This window comes from Ambystoma mexicanum, chromosome 13 (assembly GCF_040938575.1).
Source record: "Ambystoma mexicanum isolate Mex_15411 chromosome 13, UKY_AmexF1_1, whole genome shotgun sequence".
Lineage (NCBI taxonomy): Eukaryota > Metazoa > Chordata > Amphibia > Caudata > Ambystomatidae > Ambystoma > Ambystoma mexicanum.
The window spans coordinates 74209147-74230517 of NC_090938.1; the positions used below are offsets into that span (position 1 = coordinate 74209147).

Below are 21371 nucleotides of genomic sequence, written 5' to 3' on the forward strand. Positions count from 1 at the left end.
AGTTACATAAGAAATCAGTGTTCAAATTTACACCAAACGAAATAGGCCTTCCTTTTTACATACTGTGATTTTATATGATGAAATTAAGTCTCTGTATTCCTGAAAACACAGTCTGCCATTTGACTTTATTTCTTAAATGTAAGGCATCATTCCTCGCTTTTGGCTTCCGAATGCACAGTATTTCAAATGTATTTATTTCCTTCCATGTGCACTTCGGCAGCCTTAAATCTGTGACATGTGCCTTTACACAAAGTCGGCATCTGCCATGCCACATGTCTTTTTGTAATACATTGGACAATGTTAGTAATATTACCATCCAGAGTCACACTCTTCTTTAGCTGAGTGCCTGTACATTCTAACAAAATGGAGGGTGGCCCATTCCCGCTCATTCACTAGGCCTCATGTTGAAATCACTGTTGTGTACTGTTTTTTATATTTCAATGGAACTGCACATTTAGCCAGCTTCACTCTCACAATGTGGCCTAGCATGCCCTATCCATCTCGGTCACTCTGGGGCTGTGTTTTTACTCCACAATGTAAACAAAATCGTCTTCGTTGTCTTTTGCCATCTTCTCTTTGTTTGTGCAAGCCACCATGTACAGCTCCTACGTCCAACATGGAGAGAAAATAAAGATGAAGTACTTGTTTTGAGGTAACTCGCTCTATAATTTTCTGGAGGTGAAGGGGTTCAGTCATAATAGATTGACTGATTGGTAGATAGATACATAGATTGATGCTTGAGCTAGTAGATGGGGGTGCGATGGGGGTGTCCTATTGAGCAAGTGGATGAAATTTTGTAAGTAGAGGGATAAGCGGCTTCCGTAATGGTATAATTTAAAAGCTAGAGCGAGATGGGCCTCCATCCATCGATATTTGAGTACAACAGGCTAACGTATTGATGGGTAGATATGTAAAAGAGAAACGAAACCGTGTGTCACCACACGGTAGCCCCACATGAACTCTAAATGAGATAATATCCCTAATGTCACTAAAAAGCCTATCCACCCTGCAATCCCTAGAATAGAATGCAATGGGAGTATGGGTTACAGCCTTATAAAATTGTTTTTCGAGAGCAAGTATTATACCCACACTTTAAACGTATAACTCTCAAAAGGAGAATGGGTATGTTACCGTGGCAAAATTTAGGGCAATGGCAAATAAGCCAATATTTTCACAACAATTACTTTCAAACAAAGATGTACATATATAGCAAATGGATTTTTTAATTACAACAAACTTTAACAAGTGGAGTACAATAATGAGTGCAACCAGTACTCCGCACTTAATACAAAAGTCTCTATAGCTCACTGTATCATATTTCTTCAAACAAATATACAATGACTAGTGTTTACAACGTTCACACTAGAACATTTTTTTGATGAAACGTCAAAGTCCATTAAGACCATCCCAAACGGCACCATTAAGTTCAAACAGTTGCCAACGCGTTTTCGGATTACTACAGAATCCATCTTCAGGGCTATAGGTGCTATTTGTTCCAATTCTTCAAATTATATCACAATTCAAATCTCTAAAAAACAACAAGGAACATAATCACTAAGAGATTAGAGTTTGTTTTATACCACAGGAAATCACTAGTATTATTAAGAGGATCACAAACCTCGTAGTCCATCCACAGTAGATGTCAGGTAGTAGAATCAGACTCTCAGGACCACAATGCACCACTGGGTCCGATTGTAACAAGGTGTCGAACTTGAGGATACCCAATACCCTATGGGGAGGGAAGGATGGGGAGTGTGAATTAAAAATAGAGAAACCTCATTGTCTAATATCATCAGGCCCCTTAGGCCTCTAAGTCAGTCTCATGTGTGATTATCACACCATTAAAGGCTCAGAACTGTTCAAAGCTCCACATTTAAAAAACCATAAGTGAAAGTAAGGAGCATAAAGTGTGGCTCAACCTAGCATCATAAGGTGCTTCCAACCCAGAGAGGCAAGAACCCAAGACAGGCGGTCACAGCCACGTTGCCGACAAACACGTTTAATGCCAGTGTAAATTAATACGGCTCCCTATTGCTGCACTGAACATTACCGCTCCTAAGCGGGAACTTGCGGCTCATCACTCGCGAGCATATGCATGAGTCCAAAATTAATAAGATACTTGCCCAGTCACAGTTCGATCAAAAGAAATCAGTCTGGCGAGCGCTCACCTCGCTGAGTATGTCGACAACCAGCCGTCTGACGCGGAAGCGCCGGGCTGTGTGTTTCTTGTGTATATCGGTTGCCGTGGCGACTTTGCGCATGCGCGCGAGTGCCTACGGCCACCATCTTGGAGTGGGCAATTGAGAATCCCATTCCGAGTGGTATGGGATCCGGCAGCTCAAAAGATGCTGAAAAGCACTTGGGTCGCAGGATCCCCAAGGTACTGCATTTCATGCACCCTCATATTAAATCCTTAGTGTAATGTACATGCCGAAATGGCGATCGCGTGTGGAATCTGTAAGGAACATTAAACACTTATGATAGACCCAAGGGTTGTATCAGAAGTGCATCAGTTACGCTACCTGGAGGGGGGCATAGGGGTAATGCAAATCTTGGTCTGCTGGGGCCCCCATGGCCACCCGGTTCATTGGTACTAGTGGTTTGCTATTTTCTGGAGGTGGGCATAGGGTGAATGCAGATCAAGGTCTGCTGGGGCCCCTATGGCCACCAGGTTCATTTATACCATTGTATTTCAAAGTCACAACAAACACAAATGTCTTATGTGATCTATTGATATAGTCCTGAAATGGAACATAGCTGACTCCTAGTAATAAATGGCATTTGTATCAGCAGTCTACCCAAGCATAAATGATAAACTTCAAGAGGCAGACATCTATCTCTGCATTCTGCCGCACTCGGAACGAACTTGGCGTCCTAGCCGTTCACATTCTAAACGTCATTCTCTATGCAGAATAGGTCACGTTTCCCACATTTGTTCATGGTTTGTCACTTTCATAATCAGACGACCTGGGTGCAGCGGATAGTTGAAGAGAGTCAAAAACCTATCTCAATAGTCTGCCATACTTGGAACTCCTAAAGCGAGCATCCAAGCCGTTCACAATCTTAACGTCATCCGGCAGCGTGTTTACTTAACTGGACATGTTACCTGCGTTAAACAAAACACATCAAATCAAATTCAAGGTTCAAACCCCTTGGACTGAGGCAATCCAGCAGCTCAATCCATAATATCTCTCTCTGTTGGAGCTTCCTTAAGATGTCACCACCCTTTGGCCCCAGTTTCACCTGTTCAAGTATGACACACTTCAATTGAGCTACTGTATGCCTGGCTTCTGCAAAGTGTACCTCTACTGGTGATTTCTGACTCTTGGTGCGGATATTTGATTTGTGCTGCATCCAGCGTATCTTGGCCTTCCTAGTGGTCATCCCCACATAGTAGAAGCCGCAAGGACATTTTAGGCCATAGATGACATTTACTGCATCAGATGTGCATGAATGTTTAAGCCAAATCGGTTTACCCGAATGTGGATGTCTGATACTGTTGCCCTTAATGACATTATCACAATGTTGGCAGTTCAAGCAGAGGATCGTGCCCCTGAACGTACTCATATCGGGTCTCGGAGTTTGTAGTTCCGCTTTGATAAGGCTACTGTGCAGCGCCTTAATGTTTTTATATGATATGTAAAAGAGCCACCACTTTGGTTATTAGCTGAATCGATGCATGGGTTGGCCAATTGATGGCTGTATTGATACAATGGTGGATGGAAAGGCAGTGGAGCTAGCAGTTTTCTAGAATGAAGGCTGGTCACTTGACCAGCTGGATGAATAGACAGTTGTGAGGGAAGGCATATTGACAAACAGGCGATGTGATGGAATGCTGGATAGACAGTATGATACATTAATTAGTAGATATATCATTTGATGGACACACGCATCAGTAGCTATGTAAGGAGGTAGCTAGCCAGATGGAAAGACTTGGCTGTGGGGATGACTGGTGGACGCAGAATTGCGTGCCTTATCGATGGCTTGTGCACCAGAGAAACACAGTGAGCAGATCATTGTACACGATGCACAACAAGCCAAGCAAGCTGAGTGACAGACTGAAGGATGCATTTCTGAATATTGCGGTAAGAACCAGCAACGCCCCTGCTCATATACCTAGAAGGGGTAAGGCACAAGCCACTGAGCTTAGATTTCTGGGTTTAGGTTGTCCTAGTTTCCCACCCAAAGCCCTTTCTAACATCAGACTTTTGTATTTTCTAGAGCTCACAGGCCTGCAATGTACCACTCTACTCTACTTTTTGCAGTGTCCCAACGCAGAACGCCGAACCCTCGGATGGGAAGACCATCTACTCCCTTCTTACACCGCTAGAAACCAAAACAGAACCATCCATCACATATGCCGAGCTTCAGTTCATGGACAACCAGCCAACGAAGCCCTGCGCCCTGAACTCAAGGGAGCAAGACACAGACTATGAAGTTATCTCTCCTTAAAATGACAGTGCATCGCAATGTTTCTATATATATATAATGATTACTGCTTCCCCATTTCCACATTTTAGCAGAAGAGTGAACTAAGACACAAGGTTAGATAGCACCAGGCATTAAACAATGTGTTCAGAAGAGAAGGCACGTCCATTCACGGACACGCCAGGTGTACTGGAAGTAACAACATCATGGGAAGAGGCATCACGTGATCTTTTGACCCTGGCCATATTACAAAAAGTGTTGCCCCATGTCATTTTGGCCCTGATAACCTCACAGGGTGGGAGATCCTTGATCTAAAGAAAGATGAACTATGCAGAAGCATTGCAGGTGGTAACTGCCTGTAGCCCAACTATGTTCTGCCCTGCCACCATCCACCCTAACTAATGTAGACTACTATCAATCCCAACCTCTCGCTCTCTCTTTCTCGCTCACTCTCTCTCTTTCTCTCTCTCCCTCTCTCTCTCTCTCTCTCTCTCTCTCTCGCTTGCTTGCTCTCTCTCTCTTTCAACTCTCTCTCTCCCTTGCTCTCTCTGTCTCTCTCTCTTGCACTCTTGCTGTCTCTCTCTCACTTGCTTGTGCTCTTTCTCTCTCGTTTGCACTCGTTCTCTCTCTCGCGTGCTTTCCTGCTCTCTTCCTCTCTCTCTCTCTCTCTGCCATTTATGTGCCTGCCCTTTTCAACCTTTACAGTGTGGAGCGTAGTGGGGCAGCCTGGGACATTTTCCTGTTAGGGCATCGCCTGTCAAGACAAAGCCTTATTACGAGTTTGATGGTATCCTGCAGCAAATCCGCCGAGATACCTCCAAACTGTATTAGCGTTACCGCGTCACTTAGTCCAGGGGTATTACCGCAAAATTACAAGTGGTGTTAAGTGGTGTTAGTCCCTTTAATTGGAGTCCATAGAACTCCATGGGGGATTTTGCCAGTATTACCGCCAGCGGTAATACCACCAAAATAGCTGCATTAGGGCAGTAAGGTGGTGGAATTACCTCAGCATGTTGTCGGAGGTTTTTCCTCTACCGTACCACCATACTTGTAGATGGGCGGTGAGGTATTTCGGGGGTAATCGTATTACCATGCATTTTTACTGCACCAACCAACTTGTAATGAGGCCCAAAGAAAGCATTTTCCAAGCATTCACCTGGCAATCAGACAGGGGCCAGAATCCCTGGTTGCTTGCCACAGAATTGTGCTTCTGTGTCTCCAAAGAGGCAGAAGCACAGGACCCAGACAGCCACCGGCTACAGACCACCCCTGCACGGAATCAGAATGAAGGCGGTCCTTGATGTGGAGGATGATGAGATGCGGAGCAGGAAAAACGAAAGTTGCCAGAGCGATTCCTCAGAGTGTCCCACTAGCCGGGGACAGCTTGGATCGGCAGGTCACCGAGGCCCCGGTGGTGCCACCCTTATGCGCCCGCAGCAGCTCTGGGTGCAGAACACAGCGGGAGGCTCTCCTGTTCCTGCTGCATATGTAAGAAGCTGGCAGTGGCCAGCGACTCCCCTGCCCTCTTTTTAGGGCTCTAGAACCTGGAGCTGGCATTCCCCGAGACGTTATCTGTTCACATTGGTGGTGGGCAGGTAGATGTGGGGGTGCCTGTTTGCATTGCCCTCAGTCCTGTGAAACACTAGGCGTGTCCTATATTCCGGCAGCAGGCACATATCAAGCAGTTAACACGACCTTCATATTTGGAAACTCATAGTAGGGGTTTTTGTTAATGATGCGTGGTGCCTTTGTTAAATTGGCTCTAGCGCTTTGAGACCATACCAATGGAAAAAGGCACTATACAAATAACAAATGGCATTACATTATATTACATTACATGAATATTCATCACGTTAGTGTACTTACCTCATTATTAGTGGTGAAAGCACATAGCGTTCTATACAAGCCCTGGAATAATAGGTCACTGTTAGAATAATAATAATATAATATAATAATATTAGGGATACAATGCTAGGATTTGTATTCTGTGCGTCATGCCATACAGCTCAGCCATGTAATGCACACATGCTGCACATATTATGATCATCCTATGACCATTACCGGGCAATCCTCCAACGATTTATTAAGACTTGTGCCTGATTTCACTTTTCTGGCAAAATTGGAAAGCGCTTGAGAACTAAACGCATCGCAGCGCTGAAAATGTGTCTTGTTTTTACATCATGGTCAGGTGATGTCCCTTCTTACTATGCTTTTTTGTGCGTTGTGTAGTTTTATGACTTAAGCTGCGACCATACGTGCTCTTTTTTGCTATATGCAACAAAAAATGTTTCTTTCTGAATATTTCCAACTGATTGAAAACAGTTATATGCAACAAAAAAACGTTTCTTTCTGAATATTTCCAACTGATTGAAAACAGCTGGGACCTCTTCAATGCCTGTGTGTGTGTGTGCGTGCGCGCGCGCACGCGCTCATCTGTGCTGCGCTCCTGTGTGTGCGCGCGCACGTCTGTGCCGCGCACCTGTGTGTGTGTGCGCGCGTCTGCGTGCGCATGCGTATGTGTGTCCTCTTTGTGACTGTTCGCTTCAGAGCCTTAGGAGTTCTTGCTACTGCTTGGCATGCCAGGTGAAAGAAGAGGGAGGGTCTGTAGCAGTTTTTTTTCATCTCAAGTGGGCTTCCGGACCAGTTGGGGGGCATTGCTCTCAAAAGGGAGATATTCTTCTATGTGGGAGGTTAATATTATCTTGACTACATGCCTGTAAAATGCAGCTCTGAACTCATGAAGGTACTCAATCGTGAGGCATTTGCCGTTAGGAACCCCTGTGAGTGACATTGTACAACCACGTTTCCACAATTTCTAGTACTTTCGCGGTTCCATACAATGCCACCAGTGGAAACCGCCCTTTTCCACGCGTTTTCTCATCTTCCCTCTTTCTAGAGCACCATGGCCCCGATCCGCTCGCACCCCTGTGCACGTACATCCTCATACCCTCTATCACACTCCCACTGCATCTTACCCACGTGACTGACTATTCCTGCGTCAATCCACTCCAACAGTCTTCTCTGTTTTCCTTTCCTCTTCCCCCACAAACTGCGCTCTGATTGCCCAGAACGGCGCGACATATGTCATTTTCTCATACAAGGTACCGGCGCCCCAACACCACTGTGGTGCTGGTGCAGTGTAAAACCTTTATAGCATGAAACACCACTTGAGACTCTGTCAAGGGTACAAGCCTTCACCCTCGTGAGATGCTGCATTCTCTCTAGAGGGTACACCTGCCTTCCCTCATGATCTACACGGCACTCTATGGAACCACAACCCTCACGAGGCATGCCAATTTCTATAGGAGGGCGCAGCTGCGGCCCCTCCAGATGAATGCGGCCCTCCACAGAGCTACAAGACCCCATGCTGAGTATGTTCATGATACTTCATCTGAGGTTCACTCTGCCTACCCTCCTGCGGCTCACAGAGTCCTATTGAGGTACAACACCCCACCTTCATGAGACACATGAAACTCCGCTCAAAGCTCCAGTGGCAGGCTCTCTGTGCATGGCATCCGTCTGGTTACAAATAAATGTACTGGTATAAAGTGTCTGGAGGGCCACATCCTGCAGTGAGACTGCTAAAGGCCGACTTGCTGTAGGTTGGCTTTCTTTTGCGTATGTTGTTTATACTAATTTAGGGTTGTCTATCTCCAGGTCTCGAGGCCTGGAAACATGTTCGATTGTCAGGATGTTCCCTCATTAATATTCATGAGGGACATTTGCATAGAATGATTCTAAATGTTTGCACATTTTTTCTCATGAATATTAATGTGGGATATCCTGAAAACCCATTAGGATTTCGGCCCACAAGGCCCAGAGTTGGACAGCCATGTAAACAAGGCGATTCCCAATGGTTTATGATTCAGATAAGCCAGGGGAGTTCTGGGAGTTTCTCTCTATCAGTCTATATACCAAGTTTGAATCTCAGCCAGACTCTTTAGCTCACCATCCTTTCACAGAAGAGATATGTCCACTACAAGGGCAGTCCAGCACCGAAATGCCTTACAATTCTCTACTGAACAAGAGTACCAACAGCAACCCCAGACACGTGTTTCGGCCTGGTTGGGCCTCATCAGTGAGGTAGAGCTGTGCCTCTCTAAGAACAGTGAGCAAGGGGTCCACGTCTGGATTACCCTAGTAACGTAGGGTGACAACCCAAAGCTACTTAATATGCATAAGTAAGGGGGATTCTGGTAGTAACTGTAGCTCACACCTGGAAACAGAAGAGTACGTATGAGTTACTTCTGTACGTTCCTTGTGAATCACCCTTACCTCTTTAATGTTTGTCTCGTGCCTTCCCTTTCTATTCTCCCTTCACCCTCCCACCTCTTTCCTTTATGCACTGCACTGTGGGCGGGGGGAGGGGGGGTTAGGTCTGTTCAGAGACAGCTTTGGCTCTCCGTCAGAGCTCTAGTGGTTATAAAGTAGATGGACCCCCGTGCCATGCAGCTGCTCTGTGATGCATGTCTGACGGATTCTGCTGATTGGGCCTTTTATAGCCCGTGCCACTGTCCAAGTTGGGGGGGGGGGGGAGCGGCGCTATGTTCCTTCTAGGAGCTCCGTTTATCAATCCTTACAGGTACGCTGATTTATTTTCCACTGTATGCTTCATTTATAGTCATCCTTATTTTGTAAAGGATGCAAGCTGCTGTGATGCACAGCTGAATGCATTATGCTGAGGGGTCTGTTAAAGGATAGGCCTTTTGTGTAGCAGCCCATCTACAGTGTAAGTTGTGAGGGGAGCTGTAATTAAATGAACTGCACTTTAACTTTTCTTTGTGGAATTATTTCTGAAAAATATTTAAATGTATCTTATTACCAATGTATTGTGTCTTTCGAATTTACATTGGGAAATCTTTTCCAGAAGCATTACAGTGAAGTCAAACAATTCAGGGTGAAATCCCATTCCTCGCTTGATTGCCTCTGTGTGTCATCACATGTTGGGGTCCTGCCAGCAGCCGTTCCTGCTCTTAGGTAAATGACTGCGCTTATATCTACTGAACCCTGGTGCTGGTCTACCTTCTCTTTCCTGTAAGTGGGTGTTTTCAGTCTTGCAGGGTGTGAACAATGCCTTGAACCCTCCTTCTAGGCACGATGGGGCTCACACCCTTCTGTGCAGAGCCAGACACACAGCCTACTATTTGAGATGTTCGGCCTGGTTTGGTGCAACACACACACTCCTGTGCATGTGTTCTGTCTTAGATCACACATTGTATATGCCATTCAAATTATTTTGCCATTAAGTTTCTGTTTACCATATATGGGGGCTGCCTTGACCCATGCCTAAAAGTGCTTGTATACACGACTGTCACAACTGAAACACACATGCCATCATAATATATGCACATGGACAACAAGGTGAGCACATGTGTCACCAGACGCACAAACACACCAGAAGATACATTTAGGGACACTAGATGTGACGCAAGCATCACAAGAAACATGCATGTCTCACAAGAGTTGCATGCGTTTCGCACAATGCACAATAGTCACGTGGCTTGCACCTGGATCACAAGATGTGCACACACATCACAGTAAGTGTGCACAGATTAGAAAACGTGCACATGGTGAACAGTGTTGACACACAGGGCCTCATCACGAGTTTGGCGGTAACCCTTAAATCCGGTGGTAGCGCTGTTACCGCCGGATTTAAGGGTCCCCTAAATCAGGGCTTTGGGGGATTTCTCCCCATCTCTGAGCTGGGTGGAAATCCGCCGAAAATTCGCGCTCATACTGCCGGCGGGAAATCTGCCAGCGGTATGAAGCAAAATTTACCCATTGAGCCCAGTGGGGAATGGGGCATTCCCGAATGGGCTCAATGGGGAATGGGGATTTCCAAATTGCCAAACCCGTGATCTGGACACTAATAGCGCAGGTGGGTTTGGCGGTAGGGCAGATAGCGCCAGCGCTATTAGCGCCGGCGTTACCGCCCAACTCGTGATGAGGCCCACAGTCTGCAACAAACATACACGTCAAAAATGCACCCAAATAGGCCACAAAACACAGCTCAAAACACACACCCAGATCACTTGTGTAGTTGAGCCACAAAATAGAGTCGTAGATCACAATATGCAGGCATCACTAACAACATGTTCACTGATATGCCCGTGATCAAAATACAGAAATGTATCACAATCGGGAGACAGGCCACAATAGTCACACACTCGTCACAGTGTGTACTCCAGGCTCTACCAAGGTACAGGCAGAGTTCAAAGTATGCACATTACGGTAACAAAATGCAGTCATGTATCACAAAATGCAGACTTATATCGTGTAACACAATAAATGCACATATCACTTTTCCTAAATAAAGAGCTTAATATGGCTTTCTGGTCATACTGGGCAAGCACCAGTCACAATGTACAGACACACATCAATGGATGGCAGTATGCAGACACGGAGTGAGTGCATAGTGTTGTGTCACATGCATGCAGCTACTGGAAGGAAGGTGCACACATGGCTGTTATGACACATGTACAGGTCACAGCGCACACATAGGTTGGAATGAGTACAGGGGTCAAAACATGCAGGAAAAGATCACAACGTTGATGGGTCGTGTGCCATCCATGAGGGCAACGTAAGCATGTCATGTATCATCAGTGCTTTAAGTGGGCCAATGCCAGCAGGGGCCGGGCCCGGCAGTCTCCAAAAAGTAGCCACAACGGGTGATGCTCCCTGCCATTTTAATGTCAGGCAGGCGACAGAAGTGCCAGTCAGCCACAGCGTTGCTGCGGCTGGCTGGCACTTCTGTCAGTGACTGTAACTTCCGCGTAAGGGGTCACAAGAGGAAGTTATGGTGGCTTTGTTTGTCCTTCCCAGGTCACGGACCCTTAGCGAACCCACGGGCTATGTGAACTAACATGCAGATTAGATCACGGAGCTTGCGGTACGCTGACGGTCAAAGAGGCGTGAGCTCTATGATCTATCTGCTCTGCGGAGCAGAGCAGAGATCAGTGAGCCCGAGGCGTCTTTCTCCATTGGCAAAGCTTTACAAAAGATGCCTTGAATTCTGTACTTTTCCAGCCATCTTTTGTAAAAATATGTAACATATTTCTATGTTTACAAAAGATGGCTGGAACAGTACACAATTCAAACCATCTTTTATAAAGCTTTGTTGACGGACAAAGGCACCTCAGGTTTTATAAAAGATGGCATGAAATGTGTACGTTTCAAGCCATCTTTTATAAACATAGAAATATGTTACAAGTTTCTATGTTTATAGAAGGTGTCTTGAAAAAAGTACACAAACCATAGTAAGGTGCGCATACAAATATATAAATGCTTACAAACATTTATATATTTGCACAGTGTACTATGGTTTGTGCACTTATTAGGCCATGCCCACAACGGAAGCCACACCCCCAAATAAGCCCCCCCCCTCAATTTCTTACCCCACTTAAAAAGCCCTGTGTATCATCAATGCCAACATGTCCCGTTCTGATCGAGAGATACTAGTCCAGTCCATTTTTTTCCCACAGACTTCTAAGGCTTGCAGTCCCAGATTTTAAAAGGACAACTGCAAGTCAGATAATTAGAAAACCAGGAAACCGACAAGCATCTCGCAAGTGGAATGGGCATGTTGGCAAGCATGCTTTTAATGTCACGATATTGGCAACCAGACCTATAAAGAGTATCTTTACCCATGCAGGTGTAAATGTTGCACGCCGTCATGATCTGTAAGGCCATTTACACGGCTACATGTGCCTCGTGATATGCGGTTGCATATTTTGAATTAAAAAATAACTTTGCCTGATCTTGTCTGCAAATTGGCGATTTATGATTGGTGGCTTGCGATTGGCCATTGGTGATATCAGAAAGGCCATCGCCATGACCTTTGGAGAGTGAGGTATGCACTGCAGGTCTTCGCAGTGAAACCGAGTTTCTATGAGACACCATCAACCTTCCTGGGAGAGGAGCTATTCCACAAGTGCCCACAAGTCCCGAGGGATGCCAACCCAAACCAATGCCAGCGGCCTAGTGACTCCTCAGATCCAGGAACGAGAGGCAAGAAGAGTCCTCATAACGTGTTTGCAATCACAGCCACCGAGAAATGAGAGTACCTACAATAGCAGAAGAGCATCTTCATTTTTGGGGAAATACATTCTTCTTTTCAGTTTGGGCCATTAGGTGGCGCTTGCAACAACTTTAAGCCGAAACTATGGCATTACAGTCCAGCTAGGGAGAAATGGCCTATGAGGAGGGACACACAGCTTGTAGGTGTTATTTGGTTATTTGCCCACCCATTAACTCCCCACGGCCCTGTTAATAGCCATTCCCACTCAGTTCCTGCCCCTCCCCACCCAAAACACCTCATGGGAACTCTCGGAGCTGCCTTTAATCAAGCCTCACCATCAAACTTTGCACTGGTAGTGCCCAGCAGTGTTTTTCCAAAGCAGTCTTTTGAGACGTAATGACTTAATTGATGCTGGAAACGCGCTGCTGGCGTAATAAAAATGTCTTACCAAGGTCTGCCTTCACCCACTCGATTTATAAGCACTGGGCGTGCCCTTCACTGAAGTCCTGTTAAACACAAGCATTGACAAAGCCAACCATTTCGGCTTGTTTATAGGTATTAGGTATTAGGCATTTGCCAGGCGATGCTATTAGATGCCCAGCTCCTCATAACATTTTGCACCTGCTACCATCAATGCATACACAAAAGCCCAAACTGTTGGTACTGACAATGCCTTTTCCAGCTATTAATTTAGTTTATTTATAAAGTGCTGGAACAGCACCGAAAGGCATAGAAGCACGGAGTCAAGACAAACAGCAGACAAAACAGATGAATATTAAGGACAATTAAGTTAGCCAAGACGGGGAAACGAGAAGGGGAGCAAAACACTGAAACTATTCAAATAACAGAGTCTTTAGCCTGCGCCTGAAATTCGAGATTGCCCCACAAACTCTAAGATCAAGTGGGAGGGCATTCCAGAGCCAAGGTGTGGCCACTGAGACGCAGCCATTCTGGACATGGGAGAGTTTGGCTACTGGGGTTTCCACCAGGCCAGTGTTGTTGGTACGTAGTGCTCGTCTAGCTGGCAACCATCTAATCCTTTTGGTTAGATCGGCTGGACTTTTGCCATACAGACAGGTATGCGTGATACATAGAGTCCTTAACTGGATTCACTTCTGTATTGCCACAGGAGTGAAGGCAGACCTCGGTAAGATATTTGTATTACATCAGTAGCACGTTTAAGCTCTTCTGCGCTTCAGATGCCTTATATGTATGCAGAAGATCAGCCAATGACATTCTGGCATTTCTGCTAGGAGGTCCCATGTTGTGTGTCACTTTCTGCTAGCCTTGGCTGTGCATGCTGGGACTTGTAGATGTGGCACACATTAGATCGGGTCAGTAGGAGTCCCTGGCATGATGTTGTAGGAATGCACCTGGTCTGCGGGTATTCTGATACACTTGAATGAGCAGCAGGTGCTGAATGGGGATATGGGATAATGTGAAACAAGCGTTTGCAACATCATGGACTTTCCCACTGCAACTGCTGTAAAAATGCACTGGTTTCCATTCCGCGGAGCAATGGTGCAACTGGCGCATGGGTCACCATCAGTCGCAGGATCCTCAGTGCCAATTATGCACCCTAAGCAATCAGTGCCAATGCCAGAGTGCAGTATTGCAATCTAATGGCCATATGCTTGGAATTCTTCACTCTTGTCCTACCTTCTCATGACTGTATTGCCTTAACTGTAACATGAACTAGCGGTGTGATACTTCCACGTCTGGGCGCTATCAACGAATGTAATAAATAAATAAATAAATAAATAAATAAATAAATAAATAAATAAATGGCTGCAGTTAGGCCCTAGGCACTTTCAAGACTTTGTGATGAGGCAATGAAAACAAGCAGGAGAAGTACAACTCGTGAGAATTGTTGAGCCTGTTATTGATGAGAAGGTGCATGGTTGGTGGAGAGAGGCACTGACGGTCACTGGAACTGAGGGCGAGAGGGCACTGGCACTAATGGTTAGGGAGAATGCTGCCATTCATGTATTGGCACCCGGGCAGTTCTGCCAATTCACAGGGTGGGATAATACTTGGGTATTTGATGGCAGAAGGGCATGTGCTGAGAGTACCCGGTCACCCGCCATAGCAAGAACCTTGGTTTATCATGTGAACGTCTACCATATAGTAAGGTGCATGGACTTTGAATAGAATCAGGAGTACCAGAGAATGTAATGGAGCTTCCTAAACTTGCTATATGGTTGTAGTACCCAGGGTTGTGCATAACCCTAGGTACTACAACCATATAGCAAGTTTAGGCATAGGCCTTGTATTGCCATCACATGGCTGGGACTCCCGCCATGTGCAAGGAGCTATCGTTATATGGCCCGATTCTGCTACCATATTCCAGGTATCATCATAAATAATGGCATGGCCTGGCATGCCGAGGGAGAATCTGCTAATATTCTTCTAATATTCTGCACGTGGCCTGATTAGTGGCAGAATCCCTTCGTGCAGTAATATATGTTTTACATACCGCCACATACTGTACATTCCAGTTTCAGAGCCCTTGTTCTAACTAATTACTTGCATTTCAGGTACTCAATTTGAGACTTTGGAAGGATGAAGGCATGAGTAAGCCCAGAGGAGTATTGAACCCCTGTCCGATAGCAGTTCCTCCTCGTGCACTTTGAGTAGGAATACCCGCACGACAACCATGTATGCATCCACTAACACTAATACATAAATCCCACACACAAACAAACAAGTCTCTGACACACAAAAACACATCCCAAACCTCACATCCACCCAATCTCCATCGTCTTAACTGCGGATGCGACTTCAGGACCAGCAATTGTGGCGTGTGCCGCAAGGACACGGATATCTGCACCCTCTAAAGTTAAGCGGTAAATGCACTCATTAACACACAACTCATAAACTTTAAAAAGCTAGGGTAATTGGCTTTACCAATTCTCCTTGGAAATGGGTGCTCCCTCAAATACCCTCCTTTCTGCTCCCCCTTGCCCCCCATGGCATTTTATGCCATTTCCCTTCCTCTGCAAATCCTTAGCTACAGTCTCCCCACAATGTGTTAGCCCTGCTACTATTTCCCCCCGCCACCCCAGGCCCGGCCTCCCTTACTCTGTCCTTCCTTCTTGAGCCATTTTCCCACAACAATTCTTAGTTTTTATTTAATTTTCTTGATTTTATGTTATTGTTTAAACGCGGATCTAGCTTGTGAGCAGCGGATCGCTGTACACAGAGTGTGGGCAGCCGCCGTTGGGCTGTCATTTGTGACGAATCTGAGGACGTCCTCCCTTTTTCCCTATCGAGAGACCGTTTCCATGGGGCCAGGGCGGTGCGTCCACATAACAATAATCCCCCTGGGGGTGGTACATCGGGGGAGGATCAAATGGGAGAGGAAGCCTCTTATGGGATTAGGGGTGACCCTCCCCAGAGAATGTTGTATCCCCGCTCATCACCTGACCCTAAACACCCATCCTGCAACCCTAAGACAAATCCTTTCACTAATAGACGCATACGTTTTAGCCACACTGCCATTACCCTAAAAAGTACTCAGATAAGGAAGAATAGGAGCTGCATATGTGAAGATCCCTTTCCCAGTACTGTGACAAAGAAGAACCCCAATGACTCACAGGGAAGTCAGAGCATCAGTACTGTGAAGAGGGAGAATTGTGGAGGAATGAGGATCACCTGTAAGAACCATGAGATGAAAGGGGCCCCTAGGAGTCCCTCGTGCTATGGAAACAAGGCAATGACCATACACGAAAAGATGCGCCAGACACGAGGTTTCAAAATCCCAATGCTAGGGTTTATTGCAAGCAAAAGATAGTATCAATTGGTCAATTCTGATCTCACGCCCCGCGACGTGAGTTTCCTAGACCTCGAGGGACGCAAGAGAGCGAATTACGTACATCAGTTACATATGCACAAAATGCATATCATACAATCAGCAAAGTCATGTTCAACACCCCTCTGTACTAAGTTCCTTTGAACTCGGGATGACGATGGACATATCCGACGAATATGACGATCATAATGCTTTCGATGTCTATTCTAGTAACAATGTGCAATTTAGAAAGTGCGGAGGCATCTTTTAGAACATGGTGGTTCTGTTCTTGGAAGCAATCTGTACATGGGGGAAGAGCCACATTCCAAGCTTTACTATCTATGAGGTACTATTCATGTCCTGGGAGCCGACACGTTCTAAGGGGTTTTGCGAAGGGGGGCCGTAAGAGAAGCATAATTCAAGCCTTTAACTGTATTATTCTAACATATTCTACCATCGTACGAGACTGGCTGGCAGCTGTGAAATGATTAAATGCCCTGCAGCTTCCTCCCAAGGCTACAGAGAGGGAGCGTGGGCATTCCTTTCTGGGCTACTCATGAGAAGTTCAGCAAAATCTTCAGTCCTGCGACCTTGTCCTTTCATATTCAGACAACAATGTTAACAGTTGAGCAGAGTAAGCAGAATCCGCAAGAATTGCAAGCTGCAAAGCAGTTTTTAGACAGAAAGCAATGAGCAATGGTTAACAAGCAAAATGGCGATTCTGCTACGTTTAAAATGGCCGCTTCTTGGTCAAGCATAACAGTCTATATTTCTATAATTCGGTGAATAAGACGGTTGGCCCACGGCCATCAAGTTACGTCTGTCATTCAAATGAAGGGTATTCATTTTTCCAGATTGACAAACCCTCCTTTTGGCCATGTGCCAAACGTCTTATTTATTCATTGTATCCTCCTCTTCTGAGGAGGAGTCTGGGATAACTGCATCTCAATCATCTCCATCATTAATGTCTATCGCCATGAATTGTTTTACTATCTTTGTTTCCTCAGTGTCTCTGTTATTCCGGCCATGCGTTTGTTTTCCTCTCAACACCATGTGCATACATCCCTTAATACATCCATCAGTTATTTCAGTGCATATTATTGGTAAGCATTGTATGCAACAACAGCATATTATGAATATCCCAAGTACCATCATTAGTATTGAAATTAACTTCCATCCCCAAGACCGCAATAATCCCCATAACCAGGATTCTATCCCCCAACCCCCTGCTTCAGTAGAGAGTGTGGAATTTATGACATGTAATTTCCGGATCGCTTTAAATATCGTAGGGGAGTGATCATCGATATACACACAGTATGCAGTTTTTACGAGCTTGCAAACTCCCCCACGATCAACTAATATTATATCGAGAGCCATCCTGTTTTGAAGTGCCATCAGTCTTATCTTTTTGTTCTAACGTCATATTCAATAAAATATCCGTTGTGGAATCTATTGTTTTTTGTAATATTCCAGATATTGTAAGAGTTTTCTATTTGGGACAAGAACGGTATAAATGATTTGGCTATATCCATTGCTATCATTCCATCCTCACTACTCCTTTGAGTTCTACCTTTTGTTCGTCTGGCTACTTCTGCTGTCTCCAAGAGGAACACTCCTGGAAACAGTAGACCTAGGTAGCATGTACCTGGCCATTTCCTAGGTAACCATGGATATGCTTTTTCTCCACATATAAAATAAACAGGGTCTCCCACGTAAACGGGTTCTATTTCATGTTTTAAAACCACTGTGTTCAGGCAGTTACTAAACGTTCCTACTTTATAGGAACCCTTTTTCTGTAGACATAGGGGAGCAGTTTTGGGGCTGTGATCCACTGCATAGGCAGGGGGCACAGCATCTTTGTTCCATTCATCCCTCATCCGAAATGTCATTACTGATGCTCTTTCTGCTGGCGGGTTGGTCTACTCTGCCTATGTAATCTATCTAGTCTTGTTATTTTTCGTGTATTCTTTCTCACGGGTTCTAGTACAAATATGTGAGCTTTTTGGAATATGGAACAACAACAGGTCTCATGATTACTTCCTCAAATTCATTCATATTGGTCTCATCTAGCTGACCCGTATTACTCTTGTTCCATTTCCCAAAGAACATTGCACTTAACGTTACTTCACAGGAATAAATTAATGGCAATGGTTGTGCATACCATCCTTTCCCTTTCCCACCGCGCTGTGGTAAATGGGCGCAAACACAGCAATTTTTTTTCTTTAACACTGCATGGGTCATGATCATGATGAGCAACAATGTATTGTTGTCGTAACCTTCTCTATGTCTTTCTTCCATTGGGGACAAAGTACCAGTGATTACGTGAACCGGGCTTTCAGTAGCTGTTTTTGGCAAAAGTGTTTCTAATGGGTGTACATACTCCAGGAACCATAATGTAATAGCTGTTATTGTTGGTACTATCATACTTAAGAAACAGAGGACCAATGTCCAAATTAGCACCTTATTCTTCTCATCATGCTTTTTCCCTAAATTTACAGTCTCTAAATATATTATCTTTTCAGCAGGGGTGCAGGAGGAGGCTGAAACCGGTCTTGACTTGTTCTTCATCGTCCTTCATCTTGCTGGCGAAGTTCGTCGTGAATGTCTCTCGTTCTTGATGCCAGAAAAGTTCAACGAAAAATGTCACAGTTCAATTCTCCCAGCCTTTTCACAGCCTGGATCATTTATTCACTCCCGTGCAAGATTAGTTGTTCTTTCTCCCACTGCTCAGACGATTTCTGAACAGTTCTTTATTGATAGAGTACTATGTGCATCCAGCTTGTCCCGCTCTGGCTTAGGACACAGGTACTCTATAAGCGCACTGAGGAGCCGTGAGTTTAGAATTGTCTATTTGCACAATTCTCACACTTCTCTCCTCTACGCCCCTGGTTCCTACTCCATCCGTGAGTAGAACCAAAGGCCAAAAAGAAAAGCACCAAAGATCTGTGGATCACTTTGCCTGTCGAGGCCGCAGATTATATCTATTCACTCCTGATATGGTATGATCCGTGAATAGTGCCCTTGCATTTTCAGTATCAGGCTCAGTGTCTGCCTGTGGCACAATGATGGGCAGCGATGGGCGCCGTGGCAATGATGTAGTTTCTTTCTCTGGCTTTGGTGCATTCGTGAGAACTGGTGGGCGCCAAAGGGGTACACGCGTTGTTTCTGCTCGTGTTTGCAATGCAGGGTTTGTGTCGCTCGGCAGTGATGTTGTTTCCGCTGAGCAACGTTGGGGCACTTTTCACCCTTTGCCCTTACTGGCAGCCTCCTCAAACTGTTTCGAGTTTCACTTCTCGTTTGCGCTTTGTTTCAACTTTCACTTCTCGCTCAGGCTGATGCTTTGGCACTGGACTGGCAATAGTTTCTTTTGTTTCCGAGACCGTTGTCTTTTTCTCATCGTCTGGAACAGGCAAAGTTTTCAGTGACGCTGGGAACCTTTTGGCATGGGTAGCATGGATCCATGCCTTATGTCCGTCCACTCGGATGGCCATCTGTGTTGCCAAAAGTACTTGATAGGGGCTACGCCACCTGGGTGCTAGTGCTGTCTTCCGTGCAAAGTTCTTGATTAGCACCCAGCTCCCACGCTCCAGTGAGTGTCCTGGTCCTGTATATCGCATCGGCAACGCCTCCTGCACCTGCTGATGAATCAAACGCAACTTTTGTATTAAAAGTCCACAGTAAGTGCTTAACATAGGATGCTCGACCTCACATAATTGTCTAGGCTATGGTGCCCACCATACATTTGCTGGTCTCCCCATTATAATCTCATAAGGGGAGAGCCCACTCTTAGCCTGCACAGACGTGCGCATACACAACAGCGCTAGGGGTAATGCATCCACCCAACTCAACTTGCTCCCAGCGCAAATTTTCGCTATCTTTGACTTCAGGATTCAGTTGTGTCTCTCCACAAGCCCGGCAGAACTGGGATGCCTGGAACTGTGGAACCGCTTCTCTATTTGCAGACCTGCACAGATCTGCAGCACTACTGCGCCCACAAAGTGGGGGCCATTGTCTGACCACAGGACACGAGGCAACCCAAACCGGGAGAAATACTCCTTCAGCATTACTTTTGCTGTGGACATGGCAGTACAGTCTTTTAAAGGATATGCCTCCACCCACTTGCTGAATGCACAGATTACCACTAACACGTACTTGTAAGTTCTGGCACCTTTCCATTTCTATGAAATCAAAATGGATTACCTCAAACGGCATAGAAGGTGGGCTGAAACTACCTGCTGGAGTCACGGTTCCCTTCCCTACATTGTGTTGCAGGCACGTGATACAATACTGCACTAGTCTTTCTGCATTCTTTTTTATGTGCTCATTTTTCCATACTGTGGATAAATGCTGTACCATTTTCTTTGTGCAAATGTGGGTAGGGCTATGCGCCATTATAACCATTGCAATTACGTAACAATTTGGCAACATCCAGTTCTTTGTTTCCTTGTCCACCCAACATCCTTCCAAATCTAACTCAGCAGAGCCCTTAGCCCAGCCCTGAATCTCTTCGGTCGTGGCCTCAGCCTGCAATTCTTTGACTGTGGCAACTCCATTCTCTATCATACAAGGTACCTCCTCAGTCTGTACTGTCATCATTTTATTCCCCAAATCTGTGGCTGTTTGCTTAGCAATCCTGTCTGCAAACGCGTTTCCCTCTCCCACTCTGCATATTACTTTCTTATGCACCTCGCACTTTACAATAGCCAGGCGTTTTGGAAACGTGAGCGCAGACATCAATCGCACAATCAAAGGCCATGCTGAATCCTGGCTCCATGTGATGTCAAGAAACCCCTCTCAGCCCAAAGTCGGCCAAAATTGTGAACCACGCCAAAGGCGTACTGGCTGTCAGTATAAATATTTACGTTCAGATTCTCAGAGAGTTCACAGGCTCGGGTCAGTGCTATTATTTCTGCGGCTTGTGCCGAATTGTAGGGGATCCTTCTGCTCTCTACAACTCTCTTTAGAGTAGTAATTGCGTATGCAGCCGTTGATGTGCCATCAGGTAATTTAGAACAAGAGCCATCGCAAAATAACTCCCCATCTGGCTCTTTTTGCGGGATATCGCTCAAATCAACCCTTCCCTTTGTTTCTTCTTCAGTGATCATTAAACAATCATGGGGTGGTGATTCGTTGTCA

At 45.5% G+C, this 21371-nt stretch overlaps 1 protein-coding gene across 5 annotated transcripts in view; it reads left to right on the top strand.

Annotated features, from left to right (window-relative positions):
- LOC138520889 (CMRF35-like molecule 6) overlaps positions 1-21371 on the top strand; it is a 232476-nt gene that overhangs the window by 169866 nt on the left and 41239 nt on the right. For 2 of the 5 annotated variants that reach the window (XM_069633302.1, XM_069633306.1), the window contains one exon: positions 4222-9200. The exons of 2 other annotated variants lie outside the window; for them this stretch is intronic. In XM_069633302.1, the coding sequence (XP_069489403.1) occupies positions 4222-4452 (231 nt within the window). In that variant the 3' untranslated portion in view covers positions 4453-9200. Of the gene's footprint in view, positions 1-4221; positions 9201-21371 lie in introns of those variants that run through there. One more of the 5 variants, XM_069633303.1, reaches the window with a different exon arrangement.